The following is a 15,029-nucleotide window of genomic DNA, read 5'->3' on the forward strand; positions in this document are numbered from 1 at the left end:
GTGAACCTTTCAGTCTCAAATCACTGGGATTTTTGCTCAAAAATACCCCTGTATTTTTCACCATCCATCTTCCCCCTTGACACAGACTATTTTACCTGTCCCTGCTGCTTAAAAACATCTCCACTCCTTGATGCTGCCCCACCATGTTTCACTGTGGGGATGATGTTCTTTGGGTGATGAGCTGTGTTGGTTTGGAGCCAAACAAAGTGATTAACTTGGTGGCCAAAAAGTTAAATTTTGGACTCTCCTGACCACAAGCCTTCGGCCACACATTTGGAGAGTCTCCCACATTTCTTTTGGCAAACTCAAAACAAGCATTACAGGTCTCTGTTCTGCCTCTCTCATGCCCTCCTTGATTGAGCTGAGAGTCTTGCTGGGCAGCTCTCTTGGTAGCTTTGTTATGGTACCATGTTCTTTCCATTTGATGATAATGGATTTAATGGTGCTCTGGGGATCATCTGAGATTGCAATCTATATATATAATTGTCTAAGGGTTTTTCCGTCTGTCTGTCTGTCTGTCTGTCTTGGAAATCCCGCGTCTCTGATTGGTCGAGGCTGCCAGGCCCCGACCAATCAGATACCGGCACAGCATCGACGTAGAAATCCCACGTCTCTGATTGGTCGAGGCCGCCAGGCCTCGACCAATCAGCAACGGGCACAGCGACGATGATGTCATAAAGGACGTAGACATCCCGCGTCTCTGATTGGTCGAGGCCGCCAGGCCTCGACCAATCAGCAACGGGCACAGCGACGATGATGTCATAAAGGACGTAGACATCCTGCGTCTCTGATTGGTCGAGGCCGCCAGGCCTCGACCAATCAGCAACGGGCACAGCGACGATGATGTCATAATGGTTGCCATGGCGACGATGATGTCATAAAGGTTGCCTCGATCAATCAGCGATGGACACAGTCTGCCGCGAATTCTGGAATCATCATTGTCCATATATTACAGGGACATGCATATTCTAGAATACCCGATGCGTTAGAATCGGGCCACAGTCTAGTATTTTTATAATAACCCAATCTTGACTTGTACTTTTCAACAACTTTGTCCTTGGCTTGTTTGGAGATCGCCTTGGTCTTCATGGTGTTGTTTGGTTAGTGGTGCCTCTTAATGATGTTGCCTTGTCTGTGGCCTTTCAGAAAATGTGTATTTTTACGGACAAACCGTGTGACACTTAGATTGCACACAAGTGGACTTCCTTTCACTAAGCATGTGACTTATGAAGGTAATTGCTTGCACCAGAAATTTTTAGGGGTTCACAGCAAAAAAAGGTGAATACATATGCACATGCCAATTTGTAGTTATTTGATCCCGTAAATTTAATTTTTCCTATATTGTTCTCACTTCGTTAACTTTTTATTGCTGATGCATCACATACAAATCGAATTACAAAAATATTTAAACACATTTTATAGTGTAACAAAATTAGTAAAAGCCAAAAAGGTGAATACTTTCACAACCCACTGTAGTGTTGAGCTGTGAAAATAAAAAAATTAGTTTTCCTGCAAAAATTTTCTTTTTAGCCCCAATTTTTAAATTTTTTTTACAAGGGTAACGGGAGAAATTGCACCATACAATTTGTTGTGCAATTTCTCCTAAGTACGCGAATACCCCACATGTAATTGGGAACAACTTTTGAGGCAAAGTACAAAGCTCAGAAGTGAAGGCGCGTCATAATGTAGTGCAGACTTCACTGTTATGGTTTGCGGGTGCCATGACCCACTGGCAGAGCCCCTGAAGCGCCAGGACAGCAGAACCCCCCCAATAAGTGACCCCATTTTACAAACTACACCTCTCAATGAATTTATCTAAGGATGCAGTTATCATATTCACACCACAGATGTGTAACAGAATTCTATACCATTGGGCAGTGAAAAAAAAATAATTAAATTTTTACTGCAAAAAATTTGTTTTCGCCTCAAATTTTACATTTTCACAAAACAAAATAGGTAAAGATGGCATCAAGCTTTGTCACACAATTTTTGCTGAACGTGGAAATACCCCATACAGTCATGGCCAAAAGTATTGACACCCCTGCAATTCTGTCATATAATACTAATTTTCTTCCTGAAAATGATTGCAAACACAAATTATTTGGTATTATTATTTTTTTCATTTAATTTGTCTTAAATGAAAAAACACAAAAAAGAATGAAGCAAAAAGCAAAACATTGATCATTTCACACAAAACTCCAAAAATGGGCCAGACAAAAGTATTGGCACCCTCAGCCTAATACTTGGTTGCACAACCTTTAGCCAAAATAACTGCGACCAACCGCTTCCGGTAACCATCAGTGAGTTTCTTTTAAAGCTCTGCTGGAATTGTAGTCCATTCCTCTTTGGCAAACTGCTCCAGGTCCCTGATATTTGAAGGGTGCCTTCTCCAAACTGCCATTTTAAATCTTTCCACAGGTGTTCTATGGGATTCAGGTCTGGACTCATTGCTGGCCACCTTAGAAGTCTCCAGTGCTTTCTATCAAACCATTTTCTAGTGCTTTTTGAAGTGTGTTTTGGGTCATTGTCCTGCTGGAAGACCCATGACCTCTGAGGGAGACCCAGCTTTCTCACACTGGGCCCTGCATTATGCTGCAAAATTTGTTGGTAGTCTTCAGACTTCATAATGCCATGCACACGGTCAAGCAGTCCAGTGGCAGCAAAGCAACCCCAAAACATCAGGGAACCTCCGCCATGTTTGACTGTAGGGACCGTGTTATTTTCTTTGACTGCCTCTTTTTTTTCTCCTGTAAACTCTATGTTAATGCCTTTGCCCAAAAAGCTCTACTTCTGTCTCATGACCAGAGAACATTCTTCCAAAACGTTTTAGGCTTTTTCAGGTAAGTTTTGGCAAACTCCAGCCTGGTTTTTTTATGTCTTGGGGTAAGAAGTGGGGTCTTCCTGGGTCTTCTACCATGCAGACCCTTTTCATTCAGACGCCGACGGATAGTACAGGTTGACACTGTTGTACCCTCGGACTGCAGGGCAGCTTGAACTTGTTTGGATGTTAGTCGAGGTTCTTTATCCAACATCCGCACAATCTTGCGTTGAAATCTCTTGTCAATTTTTATTTTTCATCCACATCTAGGGAGGTTAGCCACAGTGCCATGGGCTTTAAACTTCTTGATGACACTGCGCATGGTAGACACAGGAACATTCAGGTCTTGGGAGATGAACTTGTAGCCTTGAGATTGCTCATGCTTCCTCCTAATTTGGTTTCTCAAGTCCTCAGACAGTTCTTTGGTCTTCTTTCTTTTCTCCATGCTCAATGTGGTACACACAAGGACACAGGACAGAGTTTGAGTCAACTTTAATCCATGTCAACTGGCTGCAAGTGTGATTTAGTTATTGCCAACACCTGTTAGGTGCCACAGGAAAGTTACAGGTGCTGTTAATTACACAAATTAGAGAAGCATCACATGATTTTTCGAACAGTGCCAATACTTTTGTCCACCCCCTTTTTTATGTTTGGTGTGGAATTATATCCAATTTGGCTTTAGGACAATACTTTTTGTGTTTTTTCATTTAAGACAAATTAAATGAAGATAATAATACCAAGTAATTTGTGTTTGCAATCATTTTCAGGAAGAAAATTAGTATTATCTGACAGAATTGCAGGGGTGTCAATACTTTTGGCCATGACTGTATGTGGCTGTACAGTACTTCTTAGCCACAAGGCGAGACTCAGGAGGGATGGAGCACTATTTGCCTTCTGGAGCACAGATTTTCCTAGAATAGTTTGTGGAGAGTCCTTAAGTGCTAGAAGAGCAGAATACCCCCTCAAGTAATCCTATTTTGGAAATTATATCCCTTTGGGAATTTATCTATAAGTGTAGTGATGATTTTGACTCCATGGATGTTTTCCAGAAACAAGAAGTAGTGGATGTTGCTGAGTGAAAATTGCAAATATACTATTGTAGTTCCCAGTACGTTGTAGTACCCAGTATGTTGTAGTGCCCAGTATATTCTGCCCAGCTTGTGCTTCTGGAGACACACAACTGTAAATTAGGTAGGCTGTCGTCTCTACAGAAATGCCAAACGTGTGGATGCTAAATTTGGTTTAGACACTGTGGGGCTCAGAATGGAGGGGCATTTGGATTTGGGAGCCAAGAATTTGCTGAATTTCTTTTGTAGGGCTTTTTTTTTTTTACAGAGCCTTTGTGCTACCGGTAACATGGAAGTCCCTACATTTCCTTTAACAGATGACGGACCTGAGTGGAGATTTGCTTTTTTTTTTGATTGAGTTTAATTTTTTTATTGGGAACATTTTAAATAACATTTGGATCACTTTTATCAGGCACTCTATGCAAAGCACTTATATTGCGATTTCCATCTTAATCTCTGATTGATGTGTTTCAGATAAAACCCCTAATGGATCCATCTATCTATATAATCATCTAAGGGGTACTTCCGTCTGTTTGTCTGTAACAGAAATCCTGCGTCACTGATTGGTCGCGGCCGGCAGGCTTAGTCCGGCCGCGAATTAGCCCCTCCCTACTCTCCTCCAGTCAGTGCCCCCTCCCTACTCCCCTCCAGTCAGCGCCAGTGTGTCGCCCCATCCCGGACCAACTTTTTACTGTTGATGCTGCCTATGCAAAAAGATATAATGTTAAAAATAATTAAAAAAACGAAAATGTGCTATTCTCACCTTCCGCCGTCCACCAATGCGCGTGATGCTGCCACCAGCTTCCGTTCCCAGTGATGCATTGCGAAATTACCCAGATGACTTAGCGGTCTCGCTTCGGTGGACGCAGGAGGGTGAGTATGTAACTATTTTTAATTTTAATTTTTTTTTTTAACAGGGATATGGTTCCCACCCTGCTATATACTATGTGGGCTGTGTTATATACTGCAGGGCCTATGTTATATACTGCGTGGCCTGTGTTATATACTGCGTGGCCTGTGTTATATACTGCGTGACCTGTGTTATATACTGCGTGGCCTGTGTTATATACTACATGGGCTGTGCTATATATTACGTGAGCTGTGTTATATACTGCCTGGCTGCTATATATTACGTGGGCAGTGTTCTATACTGCGTGGGCTGTGCTATATATTGCATGGGCTGTGCTATATATTACGTGGGCTGTTCTATATATTACGTGGGCTGTGTTATATACTGCCTGGCTGCTATATACTACGTGGGCAGTGTTATATACTGCGTGGGCTGTGTTATATACTACGTGGGCAGTGTTATATATTGCATGGGCTGTGCTATATATTACGTGGGCTGTGCTATATATTAAGTGGGCTGTGTTATATACTACGTGGCTGTGTTATATACTTTGTGGCTGTGCTATATACTACGTGGCTGTGCTAAACGCTACGTACATACATACATACATATTCTAGAATATCCGATGTCTTAGAATCGGGCCACCATCTAGTTCACTATAATAAGGCAGTAGAGTTACTCTGAACTCCGTCTGGCCTCTGTTCAGTGGTGTCCTTCTTCTCAGAGGTGCACAAAACGTCTAAATAGATGAAAACCACCGAGTCATAGGCCATACGGCGTCCAAGTTTTTCCATTGCCATATTTTGAGAGAGAATTTTTTTTTCATTTTTCTGCCAAAAGTCATGTAAGGGTTTATAGTCAACATTTTTATTGATACTATTTTTGGACACAACATTTTTTGATTCTCTTTCTATTACGGTTTTTGGGAAGCAGAATGAACAAAAGCCAACAATTCAGGAATTGTTTTTTTTGTTGTTGTTGTTTTTAATGGTTTTCTGGGTGTAGTAAAATTTATTAGGCAACTTTATTCTTCGTGTCAATGTGATTACAGCAATACTACATTTCTATAGTTTTTTAAGTTATACTTAAGCACAATAAAAACTGTTTTATAGAAAAAATAATTATTTTTGCATCTCTGTATTCTGAGCCAATAAATGTAAGCGTGTGTACTTCTGCGCATGACGCTCACACTAGATACTGAATACTTTTCAATGTTTTTAATATTTTTGGTTCCATTTTTCATCACTTCCATATCACTAACAGGTCTATCCATCCTGTTGTTTACATAATTCCATGACTTTTCCTTCCTGGTTCTGCAAGTTCAGTGCTGAAGAGTGTCATATAATATATATATATATATATATATATATATATATATATATATATATATATATATATGTATAAGCCGACCCGAGTATAGGCCGACCCCCCTAATTTTGCCACAAAAACCTGGGAAAACTTAACGACTCAAGTATAAGCCTAGGGTGGAAAATGCAGAAGCTACCAGTAAATGTCAAAAATGCAAATAGATACCAATAAAAGTTAAATTAATTGAGACATCAGTAGGTTAAAGGCCCCTTCACATTAAGCGACGCTGCAGCGATACCGACAACGATCCGGATCGCTGCAGCGTCGCTGTTTGGTCGCTGGAGAGCTGTCACACAGACCGCTCTCCAGCGAGCAACGATGCAGGATGCAGGAGGAGAGCAGAGCACAGCGCTGGAGGACAGACAGCGGTAGGTAAGTATGTAGTGTTTGGTTTTTTTTTACTTTTAGGATGGTAACCAGGGTAAACATCGGGTTACTAAGCGCGGCCCTGCGCTTAGTTACCCGATGTTTACCCTGGTTACCGGCATCGTTGGTCGCTGGAGAGCGGTCTGTGTGACAGCTCTCCAGCGACCAAACAGCGACGCTGCAGCGATCCGGATCGTTGTCGGTATCGCTGCAGCGTCGCTTAATGTGAAGGGGCCTTTTCTTCAGCGACCAACGATCTCCCTGCAGGGGCCTGATCGTTGGTCGCTGTCACACATAACGATTTTATTAACGATATCGTTGCTACATCACAAAAAGCAACGATATCGTTAACAATATCGTTATGTGTGAAGGTACCTTAAGTGTTTTTGAATATCCATATTGAATCAGGAGCCCCATATAATGCTCCATAAAGTTTATGATGGGCCCAACACACTTCTTGCGACCCTGTTGGCTATTTTCCATGAAACGCTTGATTGTTCGGTGATCACGCTTCAAAAGTTTGGCAATTTCAAGACTGCTGCATCCCTCTGCAAGACATCTCACAATTTTGGACTTTTCAGAGCCCGTCAAATCTCTCTTCTGACCCATTTTGCCAAAGGAAAGGAAGTTGCCTAATAATTAAGCACACCTTATATAGGGTTTTGATGTTATTAGACAACACCCCTCCTCATTACAGAGATGCACATCACCTGATTTACTTAATTGGTAGTTGGCTCTCAAGCCTGAACAGCTTGGAGTAGGACAACATGTATAAAAAGTATCATGTGATCAAAATACAACTTGCCTAATAATTCTGCACACAGTGTAAATAATAAAAAAAAAAAAAAAAAACGGTGTGGATTCCCCTGTATTTTTGATAACTCACAGCTGGGGGCTGCAACCCTCAGCCGTCAACTGTCAGCAAGGCTAGTTATCAAGAATAGAGGGGTCCCCACGCCGTATTTTTAAATTATTAAAAAAAATAAATGTAAAATCACTTTGTAATGACTCTATATAGTATATGAGTTTCACTTTTTATATTGAAGAACTGAAATAAATAAACTTTTTGATGATATTCTAATTTTGTGAGAAGCACCTGTACCTGTGTCCATCCGTGACCTATAGCCACCAGATCGTGAAATTGAATGGGCTATATTACACAAGTAGTTAATTGCTGGGGATCTCCTGCAACTTAAATTGCTTTTTTCCAGATTGTAAAGATCATGAATTGACTAAAGTTTTACGTTTTGGGATTGTTTTTTCTACAATCATGTACCTTAACAACACAATGCTGTGTTGTGTTCCTTTTTTAATTAAGAAGAAGATGGAGTATGGTTCAGCCTCCCTGACTCTAGCTGGTTATGTGATGCTGTGCTGAGGCATTAGGGGATTGATAGTTTATCACAAGGGAAAAATGTCCGGGGTGAAAATTGAAACTCAAGATATTTTCTCATTAGAAATATTCCAAAGGGTGAAGTGCAGGGAAGTGAAGGGAGTACAGTATGCACAGGTGTTAGACAATCCATTTAGGAGAATATATAAAGTTGTGATAACCTTCTTGACATGTCAGAAGTTTTTTATTTGTGGGGTTTGTGGGTTTATACAACCATCAATTACTAATTTAGAGGTGCAAAAAGTCAACCAAGTCCGAAGTGAGATTTTTCATAGATGCTCGTCTGCAGTCTTGGTGGGGAACAGCCCTTAGCAAGAGGGCTTCTGCCTATCCATTTTAGTGATTGGTAAGCATCTAAGCACCTGGACCCCCACTGATCTATGATGTTTTAAAAGTTTAAAAATGCAGTTACTCTTTAGGTCTTCTCTTACATGCTGGTGGCCATAAATTGTCAGACAACGCTTGCACAAATGCCCTTTTTCAAAAGTAAGCTTTCAATATGTGTAGTATAAGTCTCAAGAGATGATACTGAAAATTACTATTCATGTATTTTTATTTGTGCTCTGTACTCTAGATATTATACCTGTCTTCTGTCTACTTTTCCAGCATTTTGAACTTATATTTTTATTTTTTTATGTTTAATGATCTTTTACAGAGCAACCGAGATGAACCTATCCACATCCTGAACATTGCTATCAAAACTGACTGCGATATTGATGATAATGGTTTGGCTGCCATGTTTCGAGACTTCACGCAAAATAAAGTAAGAACTTAGCAGATATATATTCTGAATGTGACTATAGATTTATTACTATGCTACTTCTAGGACTCATCCAATGTAAAAAAAAAAAGTTAAAATACGACCTTTCCCAACTTTAATATTAGTTTGATGCTCCAATGAAGCGATAACAAAATTAGTATGTCATTGTAGTCATTGTTTTACTGTTCTTTATCGCATTTATTGCATCATGCGGCTACTAGTGATTGCAGATGGAAAAGACTGGAAGACTAGATTGCTGCTCACTTTTTTACCCGTTGATTTTAAAATCTTTGCAACTACTTCCCTTTCCCCTCTGGGAGAAAAAAAATCAGTATTTCTTTTCTTAAAAACAAATATAAGCGGAAAAGATAGTTTTGATTTTCATCTGCATCAAGCCTCAGGCAGTAGGTGGGAAAAAAAACATTTAAACATCTACTAGAATAATCCCAATTGTCCAAATAATATCTTAGCCGCAGCATGTTTATAGAAATTAGGATCATATACTTGTAAATGACTTGCAGAGGAGATGGAAGCAGTCAGCGTTAATGGAGTTTCTCCAGGTGCTGCTGCCTAATCGCCTGCTTATAACTGTAGACTGACTGAGAAGCCCACATTATCACAATGTAATCAGAATCCTGTTGCTATGCTGTCATTATATGCCACTTGTGGAATTTTAAAAGCAATAACAATTTTGATGTTAAAACTCCAAGTATTAGAGTTATTTTCTCTCCCGGACAGTAATATTATGGAAAATGCTTGCTATCTGAATGTATTTTTTTTCTTCCCTAATTGCAATTCTCCTTCTCTGAATGCTGAGTGGATTGAGCTGTTAGCTCTTGTGATTCTCACTACTCTGAAACACAATAAATGGAAAAATGATAATTATTTGAAGTTACTACTGCACTCATGGGTGTGTTTATAGGCAGATCCTTAAGGTCGCACTGTCCATTATGGTTGTTAACTAGTGAGGAGCGCAAGTTCTCTTTACTAGAGTGTGCCTAGGGTGCTCGGGTATGTACTAATTATCTCGGGTGCTCGAGTGACATGTTCGAATCCTTGTGGCCACATGTTTCGTGGCTTTTAGACAGCCACAAAACATGTGTGAATTGTCCGTATTTGTCAGGCAATCCCTGCATGTTTTGTTGCGAACAGCCACGAAGCTTGCTTCTGCTGGGACATGAACATGTTACTCGAGCACCCGCAATACTTGGTGCATACCCGAGCACCCTAGGCAAACTCTAGTAGCAAGCAATGCACAGACAGTGCATTTGGCAGTTTTGAACATTTGCATCGACAATTTAGGAAAATCTGAGAAAAATAGCATTTTCATAATAATTTGGGTATATATAATATTACATGTCCAGCACAGACCTCCTCTTGATGCTGCAGCCTTCCTCACAGACCACACAGCCTTACCTGCACAGACTGCCCTTATCTCTATTAAAATGCAAGAAACTCATTACATAATGTGGCCCTCATATGTGGACTTTTGTATCTTGTAGATTGTGAGCCCTCGTGGTCAGGGTCCTCTCTCCTCCTGTACCAGTCGTGACTTCTATTGTTTAAGATTATTGTACTTGTTTTTTATTATGTATACCCCTGCTCACATGTAAAGCGCCATGGAATAAATGGCGCTATAATAATCTGGGGGCCACACATTGTCACATTGCATTCAATAACACAGCTCTGTACTCACCAATAATTAGAGTTTAATACTGCTAGCACTAGGTGGATAACAACTGCCAACACCATTTCTAGAATGTGTGTTAGGATTAACACAATGAAGAGTTATAAGAAAAGATGCTCTAAAATTGTTACGGAATGGGGAATACAATCATTTATTAAATAGACATTTTGGGAGAGAAGACCTGACCTGATTAACACTGGGTCCACTTCTGCGTGTGGGAATTCCTTTTGTCTGTTCTATTCTGCAAACTGTATCAATGCCCAAAACAGATCGGTCTCATAACTGATGGAAATAGAAGCAGATGGGCCCTATTGGTAAATTTTGGGCACTCTTCCATCAGTTCTTAGAACAAGAACAAAAAATGTCTGACCTTTTTTTTTTTTCCCCTACTTGTTCTAAAACTGTACACATAGCAAATCCTAGACAAATCGTAAAGTTGCTAATGGCATATCGGACTGGGGCACCGGGACACCGGAGAATCCTCCGGTGGGCCCACCCTCAGCTCCTGCCACCCACAAAGGGGGCCCTCTGCATCTGCAGCCCCTTTATGAAGTGCACAGACAGTGTACAGCATTCCTTACAGTGTGCATCTTCTGAAGTCCTTGCTCCTATTCCCCCCACCCACATCACCCCTGTCTCTCTCCCTGCAAGTGTCAGGTTAAATATAAACCAAAAGCGGACTTACATTAACTTAGCCGCAAGAAGAGAACCATATAATAAGATATTATTATTTTATAATTCTTTAATGCATAAAATCACCAAAAACAACGATATCAAAAGAACAGAGTGTTCCAAGGGGAACAATGGGGTAACAACTCCACAATAATTCCACAATTAGTCTGCAACCTAATTAGGTAGTATAATTAGCTATTACTGTTCTATCAATTATACTGTCACGGATCCCTTCTCCGTGGTGTCGCTTATTCGTCACTTGCCTGCTCTCACACGTGAGTTGCGGTTGTGCCTGCAAGGGTTAATCTATCTCCCCACTCTCAGTCAACCTCTGTCCTATGCTGTAATGGGAGCATAAATCACACACCGACCCAGGCCACACACCACACATACACGCTACCACCACTCATCGAATACACGGGTGATGAGTCCCGGAACTAACAATACTAATAAAAATATGTCTATCACTCATAAGGCTCACACACCTTAGGCTATGGATTCTTTTAGAACATTCAAGGTTCAACTTGTTAAAGTTTTATACTTTAATAACAAAAGGTTCAATGCTTACAATAAGAAAAAGGTAAAAAAAGATGATAATAATAAGACATACAACTTTTGCAAAACAGTGTCAAAATAAACAGGAGAAACTTACAGAAATTATGTAATTGGTAGTTGCTTTCTGCTCCCTAAGGGTAGGACAAATGTAGATTGGATCACACCAGCTTCTCAGGCTGCCCTCATCTTGTGAACACAATTCTCTGTCTGCAGCCTAAATTTATAACTTTGGTCTGAGGTCAGGTTTCTAGACCGGCCCCCCAGATTAATATCATAATTGCGGTCTGTTTGATTGGGCACGGCCGCTCTACTAATGAATATATATTATTTTCCTCTGGAGACACTTGTGAGATGGTTCCCAGGAATAGCTAACTCTCAGGCCGCAATTGGCATCTCTCCTCCAAGCACTAGGGGGTGTCAAGTGTTCCTTTCTTCTTGGCCTTAGCCAGACCTCCTGGTGAGATATGGAGACACAATTTCTACTAGTCCCAAGGAAGTACCTATTAACACCTAGGTGCGACTTGCCTTCAGGACAGATGTTACATTATCACTAGTCACACATATAACCCTAGACATATGTCACTACACACATATAGATATATATACACATATTTCACCACATATACCCATTAACATTGTACCACTCTGTGATGATATGCAAGATATGTTACCACATATAAATTTACACAGCCCTCAAAAAAGCTTGCATCTGTCACCATAATATTCTTTAGATCCTACCAGGTATAAGTCTAGGATAATGACCATCCATATGGAGTTATTCCTATTCATGTGTAATCACATGCAGAGGTTGGCCACCAATAGCTAGCATTATATAAAATGCAGTATATACCTTTGGAGATAAATCTCCCAGCAGACCAAGTGGTTCAGAGTGCGTGCCCAAGTGTCCTCCCTCGTGAGCCCCAACGCGCGTTTCACCAAGAGCTTCTTCCGGGGGCGTGTTCTATTGAGGAGGGGATGGCTTCTTATATAACACATATCCAATGGGAGTGCGGCACGTCAGTGAGGGGGTGAATCTTACTATGTTTGCCTGGCTCACCGGTGCATAACAAATAGGAGTGCGACACGTCATGGGGGGTGGGTTATTCTGTTTTCCCAGCTTACCGGCGCATAACATATGGGAGTGCGACACGTCATTGGGGAGGGGTGGATTTTTCTATGTTTACCGGGCCTATTGGCGCATGCAGTTTCCGTCCTGCCCTTATGAGAATATTCACTTCTGAGCAAGCGCTCACTGGAACGCAAGTGGATTAAAAGCGTAACCATGTAAGAGCGCGCCCAGAAGTATACAGGGCTAGGACTTACTGAGCATGCGCACTCCCCGGGAACATAGGTGCGATGTGTTGTAGTAATTGTTCTTAAGTGCATGATGTATATTGGGTATCAAATCATTGCCATTCATTAAAATGACAGATAATGTGAACAATATAATATAAATATAACAGTGATAATAATGATAATCAGCAAATCCTTATATAGTGAGTGAATAGAGATGAATAATAAATAAGAAAAAATAATAAGAAAAAAGAAAAAGTGCCAATTACCTAATGTATATCAATCAATAATGCCAATTGATATGTGATATCAATTACTTCTTTATTATTAGTGATAAAAGTGCTGAAAGTTCAAAGTGCAATACATACAGTACAAACTTACGGTACATAATTATTCGTAATGAATAATACATTAGCTAAAGTGCCTACAGCAATATTGTTTATTGATTAATTATATTATTATAAAGTGCCAAGTGCATTGTGATAAAAAGATACCATTATCATAATGTATACACAAACAACCTAGCAATGCTATACTACATATGGCTATAATGTCATTAAACTTATATAAATTCAACTTTGGGTTCTATTACTGATGGCATTCAAATAAATATTATACAATCCCATATTTGCATATTTTAGACAAAACATTAAAGATTCTATTTTTAGCATTGGATCCCATATACTATTCAAAATTATAAATATCTTATTACAACTCTGCAGCATTATTTTATCACAAAATATATATATAAATTTTCCCTAGGATATGGGGATAGAGATGATCAAGATATCATCATCACTGGTGAGGTATTCAGTCGTCGAAGATCATAAGGGATGCTGAAATCGAGTCCTTGGGTCAATACATGGATGTAAGGAAACCCCAATTGGAAATGAACACCAACCGTATAGCCCCATGAGAAACCATCTAGTGAATAAGGCTGGGTTCACATTGCGTTAACAGCAGCCCGTTCAACACAGGCACGGGCTGCTGTTAACGCAAGTGTCATGATATGTACTTTTGCCCTGTCCTGTATTTGAATAATATGCCATTTGATGTATGTAACTGTTCTCTGGTTTCTATTAGCTGTAATTTATGTATGTGCTGGGAGTTCACCTGTAACAATATGTCTCCTTCCCCCAATACTTGCAGCCCTAAGCTATAATGTAATTAAGCTTTGTCAACATCACTAGTGGAGGAATAGCCATTCTTCCTCACAGCAGGTGGCTAGTCAAATTTACATACTATATAGACTGCCTGGAGCCCACCAGTTTAGAATCTTCTGGTGGACCCAACCATTGAATAGAAGGTGTAACCCCTACCCCCCTTCATGGGCGGATCCCAGGAGCTCAGACAATCCATTCTTATTTTGAGATCAGATGTGAGTTGATCCTTGAAGGAGAAGGAGTGGGGATTCTTAGCTGAGGCAAGACCCCATGTCCATCTGTGACTGCGGAAGCGAACGGGGCGAGACTTGAGCTGAGGGCATATCTCGTCGTTCGTGGGATTGTTTTGGAATCCATTGGACTAATTGTGGACTATTGCTTTGTTACCTGGCACAAGGATTATCGGGAGGTGCCCCCGAACCTGTTCCGTTGGACTAATTGTGGACTCTGTAGATCTACCTGCATGTGTTGTTCCAGTGTTCTTGATAATAAATCTGTGGAATCAACCCTCGGCCTGTTGTCCCTACTTGCTCTGCTGTACACCCCGTCACAGCAAGTGCAGGTATGTATCTGCGCTATCGGTGACTGACCCGGAAATGCTGCAGCCCGCGTCTCGGGGTCCGTCACTCAATGACGGCACATCGCTAGCGCATGCCCATTGTGGGCATGCACTAGCGATGCGTCCGACATTGCATTCAATAGCGGCGTTAACGGACTGCGTTACACCGCGTTATAGTTACATACTTACATAGTTATTAACCCCTTCCTGACCCATGACGCCACGTAGGCGTCATGAAAGTCGGTGCCATTCCGACCCATGAAGCCTATGCGGCGTCATGGAAAGATCGCGTCCCTGCAGATCGGGTGAAAGGGTTAACTCCCATTTCACCCGATCTGCAGGGACAGGGGGAGTGGTAGTTTAGCCCAGGGGGGTGGCTTCACCCCCTCGTGGCTACGATCGCTCTGATTGGCTGTTGAAAGTGAAACTGCCAATCAGAGCGATTTGTAATATTTCACCCATTATAACGGGTGAAATA

At 40.9% G+C, this 15,029-nt stretch overlaps 1 protein-coding gene across 2 annotated transcripts in view; it reads left to right on the top strand.

The window, feature by feature from the left end:
- The window catches only part of ACACA (acetyl-CoA carboxylase alpha), a 575,142-nt gene that overhangs the window by 220,001 nt on the left and 340,112 nt on the right, over positions 1-15,029 (top strand). For both annotated transcript variants that reach the window (XM_069756397.1, XM_069756396.1), the window contains exon 33: positions 8,518-8,625. In XM_069756397.1, the coding sequence (XP_069612498.1) occupies positions 8,518-8,625 (108 nt within the window). The remainder of the gene's footprint in view (positions 1-8,517; positions 8,626-15,029) is intronic.

Source organism: Ranitomeya imitator, chromosome 3 (assembly GCF_032444005.1).
Source record: "Ranitomeya imitator isolate aRanImi1 chromosome 3, aRanImi1.pri, whole genome shotgun sequence".
NCBI lineage: Eukaryota > Metazoa > Chordata > Amphibia > Anura > Dendrobatidae > Ranitomeya > Ranitomeya imitator.